The 19883-nt window shown below is 39.7% G+C and overlaps 1 protein-coding gene across 1 annotated transcript; it reads left to right on the top strand.

Moving 5' to 3' along the window:
• The first annotated feature begins 101 nt into the window (after positions 1-101).
• Positions 102-3782, top strand: mmp21 (matrix metallopeptidase 21). The gene is made up of 9 exons (XM_038734959.1): positions 102-254; positions 359-694; positions 758-787; positions 941-1256; positions 1813-1952; positions 2046-2187; positions 2337-2594; positions 2723-2895; positions 3382-3782. The coding sequence occupies exons 1-9, from the start codon at positions 102-104 to the stop codon at positions 3685-3687; spliced, it is 1854 nt and encodes a 617-aa protein (XP_038590887.1). The 3' UTR covers positions 3688-3782.
• Positions 3783-19883: the final 16101 nt, after the last annotated feature.

Below are 19883 nucleotides of genomic sequence, written 5' to 3'. Positions count from 1 at the left end.
TGGGAGTGGAGACACTCAGGATCTGCCTATAAAGCACTGTGCACTGCTTCTTACTTGCCATAAGATCACTTTTGTAAAGTCACGAGTAAATCAACGCCACGATGCTGACTTCTATCCAGCTGATATATCTGCTTTTTTGGACGAGCATTAGCTCAGCTGATGCTGAGAAACTTTTCCATAATCGGGATCATTCTGATGTGCAGACCCCTACTTCTCACCAAGCTGGTGTTATAACAGACAAGTACACAGCAGAGGTAAATTCAATTTTCCAGTTGCTGTTTGTTTTTAAACTTCAAACATCTCTTAGATTAGATATTGATTATAGGAACGATATAATGTAACCCATGTCCTGTTATAGTTATTTCTCTCTAGATATGGATTCATTAAGCCAGTGAACTGGGAGGAGATCCAGTTTGAAGATTCAGACACCTCTTTTAATGATGACTTCATGGATGACCTTCAAGACACGATCCAGGAGGGAACTTCAGTGCATCATTCAAGGGATGCTCCTTGGGATGGTGATCAAGATGATCACAACAGTCTTACTGGGAGGCGAGCATTTGTTTCAGCACTTGAAGAGTTTCAAAGGGTATCGGGCTTGCCTGTCACAGGTGTTTTTGATGAGGCCACCAAGATAGCAATGAACAAACCGCGATGTGGAGTCCCTGACAAGGAGATTGACCTGAACATCCCTGTAGCACCTGAGAACAGTAGTGTCTCTGAAACTGAAAACAGTTCCAGTAATACTTTTAATAAGACTGGCAGTAACAACACAGCAATTAATATAATCGGTGACACTTCTTCTGTTAGTCCTTCTAACTCCTTTGAAGATGAGAAATTAAGTTTTAATGACACAGAAAGTGTCCTCACAGGCATTTCCTTATTTGATCATATAATAAATAACACTTCTTTAAACAGCTCATATGATGTCCACATGGACAGTCAAATGGTAAATATCAACTTAAACATACATCAGAGTGAAGCAGTGCGGCGCAGGAAACGTCACCTTGCCACTCTTGTATCCAAAAACAGGCACAGGAGAGATTTGAGTGAAACTGGTTACATGGCCTTTTCTAAGAGGGTGCTGAAATGGAGGCTCATAGGAGAAGGCTACAGCAGTCAGTTGTCTATTGAAGACCAGAGGTACATCTTCAGAATGGCATTCAGGATGTGGAGTGAGGTGTGTCCGCTGGAGTTTGTGGAGGATACGCATTCCCCACTGGAGGATGTGGATATCAAGCTGGGATTTGGCACAGGTAGGTCTGGACCAGTTTCTATTTTATTTTTTACTACTAATCTTTGTTTCAAAATAACATAACTTCTCTGTTAAGGTTAATAAGTTGTTTCAATTTGCAAAAAATAAATGATGACAGCCTCGTAGCACACAGTGTATTTTTAGTAAAGGTCCATAGCGCACTTGCTGAAGTACAGTACAGAGGTTTTTTACTCACTTGCTTTGTCAGACATTCACAGAAAATACACAATTAACATTTTAAAATTCTTGCTCCCCCGAAGTGTGTCAGTAAAATGATCAAATTAAATAATTTAATTCAATTACAGACTACGTCAATAGCTTTAATGTTACCAATCAACATATTTATCAGTTTATCAGTGTTTCATAGATAAGGAATAGGTTTTGTAAAATAATACTTTGTATGTCTTTACTGCACAACAGCTGGATGATTAACATTTTTCACTATACTGTCCCCTTGTGTGAAGTAACACATTGCACTGTGTGTAGATAATGTTTTGTTCAAATTCACAGTGCATCTTCTTTTATTATTTTATTCTGTGCATCTATATTCCACACAGGAAGGCATCTGGGTTGCAATCAGAGGTTTGATGGCACTGGTCAAGAATTTGCCCACGCCTGGTTCCTGGGTGACATACACTTTGATGACGACGAACATTTCACTGGTCCCAATGCTGGCAGTGGGATCAGCCTCCTAAAAGTAAGTATCAGATGTTATTATTGAAAAAGAATAATTAGAGGTTTAGTTACAGCGATTTCAATTTAACAACATTTTTACATTTCTTTCCATAAGGTGGCAGTTCATGAGATCGGCCATGTTTTGGGACTCCCCCACATCTACAGATCTGGCTCCATAATGCAGCCCAGCTATTTGCCCACAGAGTCAGGCTTTGAGATGGACTGGATGGACAGGAAAGCCATTCAGCACCTCTATGGTACATGTTAACAACACCATCTGCTGGACATATATATAGATACACACACACACAGCCAGAGGAATAGATTTATTAAAATAATTACAGTAAAAGCCTAACACAAAACTATTCATTATACATGTCTATAATGTTGTTGTGTTTGAACACAGGGGGCTGTAAAGGTCCATTTAACACAGTGTTTGATTGGATCAGAAAGGAGAAGACACCCTATGGGGAAGTGGTCATCCGCTTTAACACCTATTTCATGAGAGACGGCTGGTACTGGCTATATGAAAACAGAAACAACCGCACACGCTATGGAGATCCAGTTGCACTGCAGACTGGCTGGCGTGGAATTCCCATGGAGGGAGTGGATGCGTATGTGCATGTTTGGTCCAGAAAAAGAGATGCTGTTTACTTCTTTAAAGGTAGGTCTCCACACAGTACTAGCCTACATACTGGATGTACAGACATGTACTGTAGTTTGCCAGTAAGGTAATCATTTTCAAAAACTAGCTGGAAAGATATAGTTGGTGGATGTTGTTTTTGTGTACAGGTACTCAGTTTTGGAGGTATGACAATGAGAATGACCACGTGTTCAGACAGGACCCTGAAGGTCACGGCTATCCGAGGTTAATCTCTGAGGGTTTCCCAGGGGTGTTCAGTCCCATTGACACAGCCTTTTATGACAGGAGGGACTCCCACATCTACTTCTTCAAAAGCAGTCTTGTAAGAATTATATCCTTATCTTCTGTTTGACACATGATACATGGGGAGTTGCATAGGAAGCACGTAGATCAGTTTGATTACTTAGGTTACAAACAATTGTTTGTAACCTAAGTAATCGTGTATTGTGTCAGAAAAGGCCACAGTGTCACAGCCCCACTGTGTGTCAAGTTTGGGTAATTTGAGTAATTGCAAATTTGTCATTTTTGTGGACCTGTCTTCTAAAGGGACCCTCTGTCAAAATAAAAAGAATCTGAAATAATTGTCATTACAGCTACCGTTTCCTTATGTGATTTGCATTCTAACCATACTAGTTTGTGGAACAAGTGGATATACAAAAAGCAAGTCTTAGCCCAAGCTAATTCGTTGTTTCTCAGCATTATGAGGGAACATGCTCATCCAAACAAGCACTTCCTCTGTGGTTTGTTTGTTGTGTTTTAATTGAATGTAATTCTTCATAAGAGGCAAAACAATTATCTGTTCAAACAGGTGTATGCGTTCAACGTGGAAGCCAACAGCTTGGCAAGAGGCTTCCCCAAAAACATCAGAGATGTTTTCCCTCCAGTGGAGAGTGGAGACCATCCAGATGGCAACATCGATGCTGCCTACTTCTCCTACACCCATAATGCAATTTTTCTACTCAAGGGCACGCACTTCTGGCAGGTGGTGGGCAGCCGCAAGCGCCAGCGCCGGCCCTTTCTGCCACGAAATGGCCTGTTGCCACACAAGGAGGTGGATCAGCAATGGTTCGACATCTGCAACGTTCATCCCACTGCACTCAAACTAACCCGCTGAGGTTGCTGGAGCAGAGATTCATTAAACCCTGCTGATGTGTACTGATGTGGTCTACTGATTCAATTGATTTTGTCTATTCATGTTTCATGAATATCATATCATCATAATCATATGTGTGTAGACACCCATTATCGACTTCTTTCTTTACCTATAATATAAGATGTGTGTATATATATATATATATATATATATATATATATATATAATATAAGACAGAAAACAACAGAATATTTTCAACGAGGTGTGTTATTAATATATCAGCTGCTCTGTCTGTCTCTCACTTAAACATGCCAAATGCATATTGGCATGAAAAAAATCCAGGACCTGTTATGATTAAGATATTTAGAGCATTAGTGAGAATATATATAGAATGTTTACTCATTCTTTATACAGACACCTTGTTTTGTTTTGCTGAGCTTTTTTCGGAGCTGCTCTTCATAAGCTTAAGTGCACTGTGGAGAAATTGCTTTCAAATGGCACATTTATTCTGAAAATTATGCAAAAACAGTGGAGTGACTTCTCATGTCAAATCCACATCATTTGAAGAAACACCCGTAAAAGTATCTACTCTGTCTTTGTACTATTATTCATGTAAAAATGGAAATTTATTAAGACTACTGTTATATAATAATGTAAAGGTTATATAATCAGAAATATTGCACACAATAGAATAACAATAGGGATTCATTCAGATTGTTTTGTGCAACATGTAGCTAGGAGGAATACAAAATTATAACCAGATCCACTTGCTCTGTGATGATGATGGCACACCTGATCCCAAGGCCTCTTGTTGACTGTCTGATAGCACACGTCCAGTGAATATATGAAACTATCACTTCTCTGTAAATCAGCTGCAAACACTGGAATCCTGCAGGTAGAAAAGAATATGATGTGATCTGGAATCTATGATACTGACCTTTAAAGCTTTTGACCTTGATCTGGAATAAAACAATATAAGTTATATTGAGTAAGACTTGGAGGTGGTAGTATGTAGTGATTGGAATTGAATTTGAATTTTTGCTTTGGCAACATTGTTTACCTAAACATTCATGCCAATAAAGCTACTTGAAATGAAATGAAATGATCCGTTTCTTTGAAATGCTTCTTGTTATGAAAGTTATGGTTAAAGATTTAGACACTATCATTCAACAAATAGCAGAGAGAGATTGAAGCAAAATAATTGAAAAAGGGACTCGCCTTATTACTTAATGCTGTTCCATTTCATGGTGATCATTTGAGCACAGGGCAAATACACAGACATCGATTCTGTAATCAATATGTTACTTGAACACTCTTATTAAAGATTAAGCTCCTGGTGGGCCCCAGATAACTAGCATTGTGCTCCAGGCTATATTAATAAATTAAAGAAGAAATCAATTACAAGCAAAGGAACAAAATGTCATGGCAAGTGGGGCTACAGAGACAGATATCATGAGATGGTGTGTCTGCTCATGCGTTTACAGAATGAGCTTCTCTCTGTAAAGGCATCAACAGCATACAAATAAATCTTCATCTCTCTCCGCTGAAGATGTGCTTGTCCTCTTCAGATAATATTCTTTAATTTCTTGTCATTTCATGGTATATCTAGGATTTCAATGAATAAATAGCAGTGGGCATCATTTCTGGCTACTTGGTTCAAGTCCACTTCAAAAATTTAGAGACAATTTATTTAAATGTGTGGTTGACATCTCAGCAGGAACAATGGATAGACTAATATTGATTCAAGTACAGAAGATGCAATGGAGGCTTGTGATCTGTTTGTTTATTTCATTATGAAGTATTATACATCTCCTGCACCCTGGAGTTTCCCATACAGAGAAATCCTTAATACAAACTGTTAGTCACACATGCGAGTCCCCGGCTGCCATACTGCACAGCTCAATGATCTGTACTTTTGCACTTTTGCAACACTGCTGCTATTGAAGCTCCCATCCCTACACCGCAGGCCTCTTTGGATGCGACTAGGATAAATGAGATCAGTCATGCTGATGGAGCCTGAGCCACAGCAGCCCCGGAGAGATACAAAAACCTGTGTCATGGCACAAGAATCTGCATGGGAGGCAAACAGGAGAATAGGACCAAACTCCTGCAGCACATTCATAACAAAAATCGCCCAAACTCTGCCAAGATGTGAAAATAACTTGCAGTGCTGTTGCCTCATTTCTGTCTTGCAGCAGTGTGGAAAACATAGGGATAAATAATTTCTAGTAGCATTTCAACGGAGTGTCATACAGTAATGTGTCTTTATGTGAATGCCTCAACAAACTGCTGTAGATACAGTAGCATGTATCTTCAAGATTCTCGTCCGCGATGTTCAGCCTTTCAACGATATCCTTATTGTCACAGATCTCTAAGGTTGAATTAATAGAGTGTTCAAGGATAATATCTCTTTCAATATGTTCATAGAAAGAGAGCATTTGAAGAGCAAACAATTCCTGCATTTCCCCTGTGATAGAAATGATGGCATGTTTTTTGAACAGTTCAAATTTAATGCTGAGGCTTTATTCATTGCACGTGTCATAATATTTACACAATACTGTGAAAATCTTTCATGTCAGGTCCACAGTCTGCCCTTGTAGAAACAAAGCAAGTGAAGTGGTAACCTCATCAGGAAAAGGAATAAACAATTCCATTACTTCAAGAATATTGATCAGTATCTATGGAGGGGACTCATGAGGACAGAACAGCTTCCTGTATATAATTTCCACAGCCCGCTCTGGTGTACTTTGATATTTCCTCACCCCTCACTCATCATGACCCACCAACTGAAATTTAAATCAATTTATTTTTCTGGTGTCATGTCATCAAAGGGGTCTAATAAAGTTGCATTACGCAGCAACAGTCAGATAAATCTCAACTTGACCCTTTTGACCTTGAGCCATGTCATGAATTGATCATGTCTGACTCAAAACCAATAAGAGAATGGACAAAATGCCATGTAATCTAACCATACAACCTTTTCTGGTAAGATGTTGCCACCATATTTTCCTAATGTGCAGGTATTTGACCATCAGTGTATCAATTTAAATGATACCCCAGTGATTTAATATTGCATTTCTGTAAACTTTGAGGTCAGAGCAGATTTCAGCAGATACATTTATAAAGAATAGTCAAAATTGAAACAGCAGAGACTGAGGCCTAACTTTCAGTCTTCAATATGAGTCAAGGTCCAAAAACACTGGATTCGATACTTCCCATAATGCAACTTGAAAGTATCTTTTTATAGATAGGCTTATATAGAGGCTTTATAAATGTGCAGTCTCCAAGCCTAGATAACCCTTGTGACATCACTCAGGTTATTTTCTCAGACTTTAGAAAGCTCCTCCAGAGCCAAGCCACAGTTTTCACTGGCTGAGTAGTACTCTATATGATGAGTAAACTGAGCTTTATGCATACATTGGTAGAGGGCCCCCTAATATTCAATAGATTATATACAGTTAATAACTAACAAGCAAACAATATTGTGCAGGGTGTAGTATTAAAACATCATCCCCCACAAATAAACAAGAAGACAATATCCTAAAGATCTTTATCTTAAAGTTGTCATTCATGCTTACTTACATATTCACTACACACGAGCCCCGTATCTTCATCAGAATCAGAATCAGTTTTAATGGCAGGTACATTTTCACATAAGAGGAATTTGCCTTGGTATATTGGTGCTTACATAAACATAAATATAGAAATAGAAATAAAGACAAAGAAAAAGAAATCAAAAAACTATACAAGATATAGAAAAAATACATCAAAATAATATACATCAAACTACACTGCACCTTTGACACACCATTTATTAGCATATATACCACCTGTGAGGCCTGGTGTAACTGCTGTATTAAAATGTAAATGTAGAAATATAATATTATGCCTTCAAGCACCTTTCATGCTACAGAAAAAGAGTCCAGTAGAGGGCAACCTCAACACATATTAGGAGTTAACCTAGTCCCCAGGACTGCTGTCTGGGCCCACAAATTGTCAGTCACATTGGTATTCATTTTTCCATGTATTGCTTTTTCACATGTTTATATGCATCTTTAGCATTTACTCCATACATATATTTGACATTTTGATTAAGCTATTGGTCTGAAAGGCAACTAGGAACAAAATTCTATCTGTACCCATGTTCTTTTTTCTACATTGTAGTATGAGAAGTGTGTGATTTTCGATCAATGCTTATGAATGCAGTAGAAGTGTATTGAGTTTGTTTGTTAACATGTACATATTTAGGGGGATATGTTTGTGGTTTTATTGGTAGATATCTTTGCAATGGTCGTCCTTGTTACATCTCTGTGTGATCGTGAATATGTCAGTTGCATTTTGAGAGCGGAATAAGAAAGGGGAGAATTCTTTCTACATATTATACTGTATGTGTCCCCTGTTGTCAGAAGCCTAATGTGGAAGTGCTGACATGTGTGTGCATGGGTTTTCTTTTTCTAAAATGACAGGTTATGGAAATACATTTACCTGGGTATAGACACAGTCTTTATTGTGTTTCACTATGTTTAAAAGGGAATTTTAGCTGCTGCCAAAGATTCCACCGCCACACTGAGGAGTGCGGATCAGCATTCTGCGGTAATAAGCGTGGAATTCAGACTTTCCTGAAAAGGGGATTTTGAGTTGAAAGTTGTTCTGAGCATTAACTCTGAGTGGCATCGTTAACAAGGCTCTAGTTTGTTTATAGTAGTTCAAAAATAAAGCAGTCTCTCACCTCACTCACAAGCATACACCCACAATTGCACAAATGAATATACATGTGCACTCTCTTAAGAACCACTACACACACACGCACAGATGTTCCCCCACATGTGTCTCCTTCTCTTCCTTGATCCCTTTCTGCCTCTCTTCTTGCCCTTAGATAAAGAAGTTTGGATTAAAAGAGAAAAACACTGACTGATGCCTTCACGACTGCCTCTCAATTTCACATTCAAATCAATATTTCAAAAGCTTTTATCATCAAATAGTTTTGAGCAAAGTGCTCCTCACTAAGGATCTTTAATGTTGAGGAGAGGTAAATAGGATTTGGAATTCACAAACCCAAGCTCTCAAGCCGTCATTATACCGTGAAGAAGAAGAAACTCTTTTTCTGTGACGACAGTTTTTTAGACGACAAAACAAATATCTTTGACTTTATATCCCTGCTTGGTTACACATGTAAGCAGGAGTCACCATGCCAAATGGAAATAGTACAGTAATTACATGTCTTCTCTTGAGAATAGTCCGTGTATCACACAGACTAATTTGAATGAGAAATCCAAATCATGCAAGTGTAATTAAGAACTGTGAAGCCTCATGCATAATGCAGCATTTAGGTATTGACTAAATACCTGATAAACAAATAGAATGGGTGTGGAAGAGATATGTTTGTCATACCACAAGCAAGTCATCCAATAAATGCGGTGGGCCCACTAATTTGCCTCCATATGTGGTGGAGGAATTTCTCCCACCAAACTGAACCTTGACCTTTGGCTAAGGAGGAGTTTTAGAGACAAAACAAGGGGCTTTCTGGTTATGTCAGTCTGAGTGGCAGCTGCAGGTCAAGGGGGGAGGGACGAGGCTGTCCCACGCATGGCCACACAGAAATGACTGCCCGGCTGCCACCTCCATTTTGAGCCTGGGAAAGTGACAGGAAACGTACGTGCCGTGGCAGGCTTTGTCAAAGAGGAGGGAAAATGAAAATGGGCTTGAGCATCAGATAAAAACATCTAACACTTCAGGTATCTTCAAGTTTCATACCTGTTTTGTTTGCTTAACTTTCATTAAGTAAAAGGGTCAGTTCATCTAAATTACGAAAGACAGATTTTCTTCTAGTGGTATCTAGCCATGCAGGCGGTTTCTAAAGGGACTGGTTCTTTGCCAGAAAGTAGTTGCGCTGAAAACTGCTGACAGAGTGACGGTGCGGATTATCCAGTTAACAGGACATTGTTTCTTGACAGACACATTGTTGTTAAGACGGCAAATGAAATTCTTTTCACTTCCATTGTATTCAGGTGCCAACAGAAATCTCAGATATCTCAAAACATGGGCAAACAATTTGCAGGCCAGATAAACAGGCAAAAACATGTTTTGTAATTTGGGTGAACCAGTCCTTTTAGTCTGCGGGAAGTCAAGGAGTAGGTCTACTGTTGTCATCATGAGCCTTTTGATTAATTTGTACAGCACCAGTAGAGTTATTTTATTTACTTTCAAGTGTCTCTGTTTTTGTCCCAGCTTTTTACACTCACACAAAATATGGCATGGTGCTGTTACCACCTGTCAACAAAATTGCCCACATCTGATGAGCCCTTTTATTCTCTTCTGAGACACAGAAACACATCTGCTTATGAGACCGCTTGTACATTCACGAGCACCAAAAAAGGAATTCGTCAAGTGGCTAAGCATCAGAGTTTGTCTTTCCTCATCATCCCTCCCTTGTCTCTGTTTCTCCTCTCACCCACCAACACCACCACCATCATCGGCTGTCCCTCTTCTTATGCCTGTCCCCCTCCACCTCATCCTCCTCCCTCATCATCTCTCTCCTATATGGCTGGCCCCAGATCCCACCATAATCTTCTCCTCACCTCAGCACCCCCACGACTCTTTCTCCTCCAAACTCCCTCTCTCTTCCCTTTTCTACCAGAGGAACAGATGGGGTTTAAGTCAGCGGGGAGTGATGATTGGGTATGAACAGTCTCTTACTTAACTGGGGGGAAGGGTGTCACACTTTGTGTTGCATGCCAGTCTCTGTGTGAGTGTGTGTGTGTGTGTGTGTGTGTGTGTGTGTGTGTGTGTGTGTGTGTGTGTGATTTCACTTTCAGCCTAAATTTGGGCTGGAAGACATTTTTTTATTTATTTTTATATTGTACATCTTCTGGACTTTAGGAACAAGTTTGTTAAAAGAATATCCTCAAGAATCAAGATTTGACTCTTTAGCACATGAACAAAAATGAAGATTGGATATGAATGGATATGTAGTGCAATCATGCTTTTTGACTTTTTTTGAGTCAACATATTTACAGTATTTTAAAACTGTGTCAGATTTGGAGAAATCACACAATTGAGCTTCTTTTCAGTGGCTTTCACAACATATTTTTTAACTTTTAAAGCAACCCATGCTTTCCCTCTATCAGACATTTGTGAGCTTTTTCCACGCTCAACCTTAGCTCCTGCAACAAAGCTTTACTAGCAGTCCCCCAGACTAAACTTAAAGGATAATTCACATTTATTACAACGATTTTATTTTTATAGTATTGTAATAATAACAGTGTCCTGTTGCTGAGATCAGGGAACATGGCAATATTGCTTTCTTCTTGCGTTTCTTGCCTCGACTGATTTCATTGTAGCATCATAATCCCAGATCTCAGAAGTGATAATATCACAACCAACAAAAAATGAAAAACTGCAAAAAAACAACAACTGTAAGCATTACAATCATGTGGAAAGGCTGATACGTTGTCCTCACTTGGCCTTGTGAGGGCTTCAGCTCTCTCTGAGCTGCCTGCAGGAGCTCTTCCAATGCTTGCCACCCTTAACAAGGCCCCCAGCCCACACAGAGAATAGGCTACACTTTCACACTCGCACTGGACACAGTGAGTGACTGCCACTGTGACAACCAGATTCTATTCTGGGGCAGCCTTTCAAAATTTTGATATGTTTGCTCTGCAATAAAAATATCATGTAACACGTTTCAATCCTGTGACACATGATGAAATCGCATTGCAATGCGAAGTATCAATTTATGTATTTGTCTGTGTGTGTAGTCACATCATAATCTAAAAATCTTTTCCTTCCTTCCTTCCTTTAGTTATGTGTTTTTCTTAAACATACATGTTACAGTATCCTGTGTTCATGAAAGATGCATTTCCAGACATCTCCCCTCTCAATGCAAACAGCAGGAGAGTTGTTTTGCAGCACCGCAGCTGAGACCTATTTGAAAATAGACCTCAGAGTTGTTCTTCTCCAAACAGCTGCCATTATTCATGAATGTCAGCTAAGGAATGTTTTTCATATGTCAGTGTCAGAGAGATTATATTATGTTACAACCTCTGGCTGGTGTTGGCAACGTATTTTTTTAATGTACCAAATGCATCAGTAAAATAAATATTGCATGCTTTTCACCTTGAAGGATGTGGCATGTATTCTAACCTATGCTCCAGGAAGTGCTGTGTGTCAACCATGAGAGAATTATGTCTTTAGAGGCGAAGCTCTCTCCTCCTTAATGTTCATGCATTACATTTTGGAATACTCAATAGGCAGGATTCTTGCTGGGAGCTGGAGTTTGGGCTTTGGCTCCCTCCCATGTAGGTCACACCTTATTATGACAAATTTAAAAGTTCTGCCATGACTCTCTGTTTAGAAAATGAGAAGGAGGTCCCCTGTGTGCATGTGTGTCACGGATTTAAACGGTACCGTTTCACCTCCTTTCTGGAGTGTTTTGTTTGATCTAAATGAGAATTTGGAGAAAGTGGAACAGCTCGTGAAGGAGCAGTGAGAAATCGAGACTGACGTTGCCACCTCATACCCCTGAAATTGTGCGGAGTAGTTGTGCCAGTCGCTTTGTTTGGAGATTAATGTTGCGTCAGTCACATTCTTTGTATGAGGGACACTAGCCAAACTGCATGGTGAAATCTATCTACTCCAAAAACACCCATTCTGATGCAGAGGAAAATAGGAGAGCAGCATTTGGAGAGAATCATAAATTTATCTGACATGCATGGGCTCCCGCTGTTATGCGCTATTGATATTCTGCCAGTCAAAGCTTGCCATTTGTGGCATCATCAACCTCTGTGTTTTAACTTTGTATGTGTGTCTTTTTATGTAGGTGGAACATTACTGGGTTGTGCGGCTGTACACACACACAGCTCTGAATTAGGAGGCCCCTCTTTCTCTTTTTTTTCCTGCAGGCTTTGCTCAGGGGCATGACACATTTCTGAGGGGCTTTGGATCCACTAGCCTGATAATTCCTTCAATTATTCAATGGTTGGCTGGCAGATGAAGTGAGGCCATGAATAAAGCAAATCTGTGGGCCTACGAGCTCTGACAATACAAACACACTATTAGCACTCATTTCCTCTGCTCTTCCTTGAAGATACACCACAGTATCCAGAAAATGGAGCGCTGCAAGCAGGGGTTGGTGATTACACTTGTTTGCCTGGGCAGAGCTCTCAGACTCACTACCTGCACATTCAAGCTCAAACAAAGTTAGGAGGTCAGAATGCTGCACTGAATCCCAGCCAAATGCTTGTAGGAGTGAGCTTATTCCTGCTTGTCAGGTCAGCTCTGGTGGTCTTTCTTTCAGTTTCTTCATAGGTCTTTGTGAACTCAGGCGAGTCCTTTTTCAGTGCTTGTTCATCTTGATTCGGTAGATCTAACATGCATCAGATTACAGCTCTTTTCTTGTGGAGAGGCACCACACCAGTGACAGAGCCATAGCTCCTAATAAAAGGCTGATCTTCACAGACAACTCGTGCTCTTCTAACTTAGTGCAGTCAAGTGTAGGACAAAAGCAGAAGAAGGGGTGCTGTGCTCCACCCTAATGAAGTTGTAGGTCTTGTTCCTCGCTGCGCTCTGTTGGAGAAACAAAGCTAATCATAGTGAAAGCAGCCCCAGACTGGTATAACAGAGGGACCAGGTGCTTGTTCTTTTTTCCCCCCGTCTTCTTCTTTTCCTTTTTTTTTCGCGGAGCACCTGCCTTTAACCATCTGCACCTGCTGTCTGTAGTAAGACAAGGGTGCAGCCCTCACAGCACTCCTAAGATATCACAGTTGATTGTAATGATGCCTCAAAGATATACAGTGCAGTACTCATCTCTTATCTCCTCCTGAGTCTCCATAAATTCTCCAAGAGAGAAGACAAAAAAGTCTAACTCAACACTGACCCTCTTTGTTGTCCTGACAGGAAACTGAACAGAGGCATATTCTGCGTCTCAAATGCATGGTAAGATTAAACCACCACTGTGTGCAGACAAAACTGTCAGAGAGCTTTAGATTGGTGTTGCATGTGTTTAAGAAACCCTGGCTCTTTTTGCTCCTGCCACTTCCCATTGTTGCATGATTTTAATCTCCTCAGCAACAGACTCCTGATGTATTTGGTTCACAGGAAGGTCAAGGACAAGCCAAATGCCCCACCCCTTTCCTGCAACAAAGCTTGTGCAGAGAGTAAAAACACTGTAAATAACTCGAAGCTGTCAAAATTCAAGTCAGGTATTTTACTTTACCTCATTTTGTAGATCACAGTAGACATCCTTCACTAAAAGATCAGGGAATTGATCTTGTATCTACAAGAAGTGAATAACACAATTGTTCAGGCCATGAATCAACAATAAAAGGGATTGTCTCCTTGTCTCTGAAATGATTAACTCTATCTTTTTATGGGAATGCAATCAAACTTCGGCTGGCTGAATGTCGTTCTGTCCAAATTCAAATGCTTCACCTATGAGTAAAAATCCAAATATACTGGAAATGAATAATGCAACGTATTCTTTTGATTACAGGATACAATCGAAGATGACACTATGTACACCCTGCACTTCAGTCTCTCACTCTGCTGCTGTCTCTTTGATGTGCAAGGTAAAAAAAAAAGCTATACACCTGTGGGGAGCATAAGAGGGTGATCTGGTCAAGAGAGGATGGTGCGGGGGGTGGGGGCTGCAGGGTTGTGAGCCACCGCCAACATGCTTGAGTGTCTATCCACCTTAGCTTACTGCTGCCAGCATTGCTGTGCCAGACTCTGCTCTTCCAGATAAACAAATGCTAGACAAATTTCTCTTTGTTAAACCTGTGTTGACTGCTGCATAATAATGAAGGCAGGTTCTGCCAGCGCATGTGTCCAGCCAGTAATGATCCTCCTGTCTGAGAGGACAATGAGGAAAGAATGTATTCATACAGACAGACCCCTCTGCTGCTCTATACATTCTTCCTTTCTGGGCTGACTTGGCTTTGGCGTTAATGCGCCTTTGTAAACACAGCACTAGTCCAGTCACTCTGCACAATTATCCTTGAATGTATTCATAGCATATCTGGGACGCAGCCCAGGGCATCATTGTTACCATTCTTCTTATTTTGGCCATGACTTATCATTCAGCTGACTCTGATATCACAACATTGAGCCTTTCAGCGTATTTGCTTTTACTCAAAGAGAGATTTAAATTGCAGCAGAGCAAGAATAAATCTCTACACTCATTGACAAAATGCCAAATCTGGGTGATCTTATGACAGAGATCTGTCGAGGCCCTCTTAGTGCCTGGATCTAACAGGGCCCACTTCTCATAAAAACAATAATACAGCATTAAGCTATGCTTCATAAAAATCCTCATCTTCAGAAAAAAACATCTCTGCTGTTCTCTGTGGACTCTACCTAATTATGTATGGAAAATGTCTGAGGGCTGTAGGGGGAGGAGGTGAGAAAGGCTGGCTAGTGGAGGACTTTGTGTGGCTTGAATGCACTGCTGAAGGCAGCCATAGTGTACTTTGATACCTGGCAGCTGGATCTCCCCGGTCTAGATTAAAATTACTTTCAGAATATCATGCATCATTACAGCTGAAAAATTGGCCAGATCACAAGGTTATTGTGATAATGAGGAGAGGACGACAAGGTAAACTGCTGCAGCGAGAAGTGGATTCAAATGTGACGCATATTTTGCTTACAGGACTGGAAAAGGGAGCCACATCTCATTTTCTGGAGGGCGACCCCTGTGTAAGACTCTAAGACAGATTTGATCATTTGAAATCCCCCACCCCCAGTACCCTGAGAAAAAGCTGTCTTTAGCTGTTACAAAGCAGCCATGCATTTGATGAACATTCAACTCTGTATTCCTGGAGAAAGAAATGTGATTTGGACTAGAATCAAAATGTGTTTGTTCACTCTCTGTACCCTTAACAATCTCAGCTTATACTGTTACAGCTTCACTTAAAGCTGCACTAATCAATGTTTACAATGGGACAAATGACTGTAATGTGAATGGGCTTACTTGTGTTTCAGCAACTTTTAGCTCATTGTTCTGATTTCGCAGCCGAAACGTTACTGTTTTGGTTACCTATATTTTCAGCAGCAGCAGTCGCTGTTTCCAGCAAACAAGCTCTGATAAACCTACTGCTAGTTACCTGCCCAGCACTGAACAGCACGTGAACATAGTGGAACATTTAGCAGCTAATGAGCCATATACTGGCTTCAGCAGTTGGTGGAGACCAAAACAGAGCTAAAAGGAGAGTAAATATGCCACTTATATTTATCAGGTGGCAAGAAACACAACTCCAAATTAATGATAATGTTGCTCTGTATTGGCTAGATGTTTAAATAGGCAACCAAGTTTGCCATGTCAGCTTAAAATAAATAATATGTATAATACAATATCTAAATATATCAGTGTAATATGTCAGATGATACAATTGTACAAAATAGAATAAACTTTACTGTCCAGCCGAGGCAGGAAAATGTAAACACTACATGTCCACAAGATAAAATCATCACATTAACAGAAGAAAGATCTCTCAATTGTAAAACAATGATCAATGAAAAATTGACTGCACATTAATTTACAAATCTTTCTCTGAAATATAGTGGACTTAAGTAACTTATAATGGTAAAACTCAAGCAAGTAAAGTGCCACAAAGCCGTACTTAAGTGTAGTTCTTAATGAAATATACTTGTTCACTTTCCACCTCTATGTATTGGCATTTTTATCGTGGGACAGTACAATGAATACCGTGTGTTGAGTAATTGAGGAGTAATATGCAGAATATTCAGTCTTGAAAGGTTAAGATTTTGGAATATAAGGTGAGTCATGATGAACTTTTAAATGAGACACCTGTCATCTGATCAGCAGGTGACCAGGTACATGTCTGCTTGTGCTCAGTGAAGTCTTTATAAGTGGTGTATGCAGCAAACCTGGTGCTGCTGGCTGCTGCTGCCGCTCCTTCAAAAGACAGACACTCTGATTTATTTTTTATTGCTGAATCTTACTCTGGTAATGAAGTTGGGACTGTTATGTTTCTCTCATTACCTTTTCATTAAAGATATGAGTAGAAAATGGGGTTGCCATAGCGATAGCTCCATGAAGTCTCCAAGCTGTATGCAGAGCGGTATTGTTTACTCTTTTGCCAAGAGTGCTGTCTTCAATAGCAAACGAAAGACTTTTTTTTCTTTCCTGCACCTTCATATTTTTCCTTTCTTTTATGGATCAAACAATGACCTGCAAATAGAACATTCTTCAGTGGTCGTATTTGTTAATGCTGAGAGGTTTCATTAGCTTGCTCGTTGCTCCCAAAATGATAGCTGACGCTACTCGGTGGGGAAAGTGAAAAAAAAAGTAATTTACAGGGTGTAAGTAGTAATTTACACAGGAAAGATTAAAGAAAATGGTATGGAACCATTTTGTCTAAATGACAGTTGGGCTTAATGTCTGCAAAAGCAATTGCCAGTTTGCTTGAGCATTACCTTGTGAAGGCAAGTAGCCTAAGTCTTATATTGGTGGTGATGAATAGTATAAAGTAAAAGTATATGACATGTGTAGGGGCATGTAACCCCATCTATCCATCCAACCATCCTTCAAGGCATGTAATTCAAAAGAAAGCTTTAGTATCAGACTCAAGTCATATTGGTGCCCAGAAGCAAAGTAAATAAAAGAGGGTAAAGACAGAGTCACAACCTTTTCTCCTCATTCATCAGCAGCATTTTCCAAACCATTAGCCCTGTCATTGCTTCCTGTACTTTTCATGTCTGCTGGCTGGCTTCACCCTCAGTACTGTGATTAGTTCAAGCAGGATGCCGCTCATCGATTTTGCTCCACTGGGTGTAAGTTAACCCTCTGCCAGCTTTTAATTGCTTCTCTTGACTGTTAAAGCAGTACACAGCTCCTGTGGGGGGAAAAACTCCTCGGATTGAATTTAGTTTGAATGCTCTCATATTGGTACAAAAACATGCAGGATGGTGCCTTTCAGAATATTCAAATGCATCGAATTCTATCTGCACTATCAAGAAATAAACTTGTTTTGCTTGTATCCAAGAATAAGGTGTTTAATTGAATGTGTTACCTGCTGGCAGCAATTACCGTCATGCCAAGAAGTATGGATGAATACAGAAACCAGATGAAAGAAGAGAATTGTTTAGTCTCTTTCTGACTCTCTCTCTCTCTGTCTGTCAAGCTTATTGTGTTTTCCGAGAGTAACATGGCTCTAGCATGATTGACAGAGACATGATAGCTGTGGTAAACAAAAGGTGATGCATGTACACAGAGAGATGAACATGGAATGGGTTTTTGAAAACAATAATCCACAACTCACAGAACAAGCTTGTTGACCTAAACCTCATTTGAATTGAATTACCATTGGATCCTCATGATACAATGTGTCTTTTCCTGTTAAAAAAACTATTTAGATATGAATTATAATGTTACTAAAAGAATCTGTTCTGCCAGGAACTGTTTGAAGCTGCTCATCGACAATTCTTTATTGTTTCTAATGAGCTCTAGGTTCATATTTGTATGGGGCTTTTTAATTATATATCAGTGTTACATCATCAAACCTATTATTGCAGCTTTGCAAAGCTAATACTTAAAGTTGTAGTGTCTCAATATTTGTGTAAAGCTTATAGTGATATGTAATAGCTTTCAAGTGTGCAAACACTTGCCAAGATTACACCTGCGAACAATCCATAAAATGTATATTTCTTCATCACAGTTTGATGTAGATCTCCATCTGTACACCTGCGTGTGAGAAACGCTTTGCTTATGGCAGAGGAAGTCAAATGGACAAGTAGTCCGATGCATGCAAAAATCAGCCATGATGAAAGATGATATATGATTTTTTATGTTGTGTCTGAAAAGAACACTGAAGGAAATTCCACCCACGAAATTGTCGTCTTGTGAAAAAATGGCAAGAGTATCATGTGCTGCAGGAGGTACAGGCGGATTAAATTACAGAAAATTATTTCAAAGGAGTCAATATTTGCTTGGAAACAACACCTTCTCTCAGAAGACAGAACATTTGTAAATGAGACTAATAGATTTTATCAACATGTTGACAGAAGTCCTAGAACATGGTTATGAGGGCCTCATAAAGGCAGCCAAGCAAAACTTCAATACTTTTCTAAACGGCCCCTTGGTTTTCTACTTCCTATCATTATTTGAATGCTTTCTGAAGGTCTTTAATTTGCATCCTAATGCTGTGCCCTTGTTCAATTTAATTTACAATGTAGATACAGAAGCGATATGTGTGACGGAGGTTCATCCCCAAGAATGGGAAGAAAAAATAAGCCAAATAATTTAACTTTTATACGTCCCTCATATGAATTGAGCTGATAAAACATTCATATTAAACAAAAAGCCATTCAGCATCAGCAAGTTTATTATTAAAGAATACATGTGGAGGCATAAAATAATCATTTCTAACGCTGCTCAATGAAAAGGAAATTTCCAATGCATCTGCTGTATGACTAAGCTGCCCCTTGTTTCATGATTTGTTTATCTGCTTTTTGCTTCATGTCTACATGTTTACTTAGCAGTAATTTATGTACTCACAGTCAACATTAGAACATGAAGACAAACAGCGCAGCACATTAAGGGAAGTGGCAGAGCTGTTCTCAGGTCTGGCACAAATGACAATGGTGTCACAAGAAACAGATTGGATTTGGGCTCAGGACACTTTGGGCCCTTTTTTCCCAGGGAGGGGTGTAAAAAGTAGGTTGCAATGCTGGGGGTGTATGTACCCAGCCCCCAGGGCTATGACAAAAAATATGGGGCACTCTCTCTCTCTAACACACACACACACACACACACACACACACACACTTGCTTTCTCTCTCTTTATCTCTCTGTCTTTTCTCTCTCCCTCATTATATCTTCAATTATCAAGTCAGGACAGAAACTCATTATTTTTGGAAGTCAATGCCCATGCTGCTGTTCTTTTTGACACAACACATGAGGGGAACAGAAAGTCCATTTGGCGAGATTTAAATCTATTAATACCATTAGCTAATTGTGAGAATAATCATATTAAAATTACACTGAGGAAAATATGATTTATATATTTTCACTTTTCAGCTATTAACTACACAAAATTATCCTTTTTAGGATCCTGTGCAGAATGTGTCGTTAAAGAGCAGGGAGTAATTACTGCTGGGTTATTTTACAATTAGATGCAGCATTTTAATTGACAGCAGGGCATTTCATGCAAACCATGACCAGGCTGAGCAGCACGTGACCCTACACAGGGACTGTATCTGAT

Source organism: Micropterus salmoides, unplaced genomic scaffold (assembly GCF_014851395.1).
Source record: "Micropterus salmoides isolate LMB-PRFRI ecotype aquatic unplaced genomic scaffold, ASM1485139v1 Ms_hic_scaffold_21, whole genome shotgun sequence".
In the NCBI taxonomy this organism is placed as follows: domain Eukaryota; kingdom Metazoa; phylum Chordata; class Actinopteri; order Centrarchiformes; family Centrarchidae; genus Micropterus; species Micropterus salmoides.
Note: the sequence above shows the minus strand (reverse complement) of the source record. Positions and strands in the feature narration are given on the sequence as shown.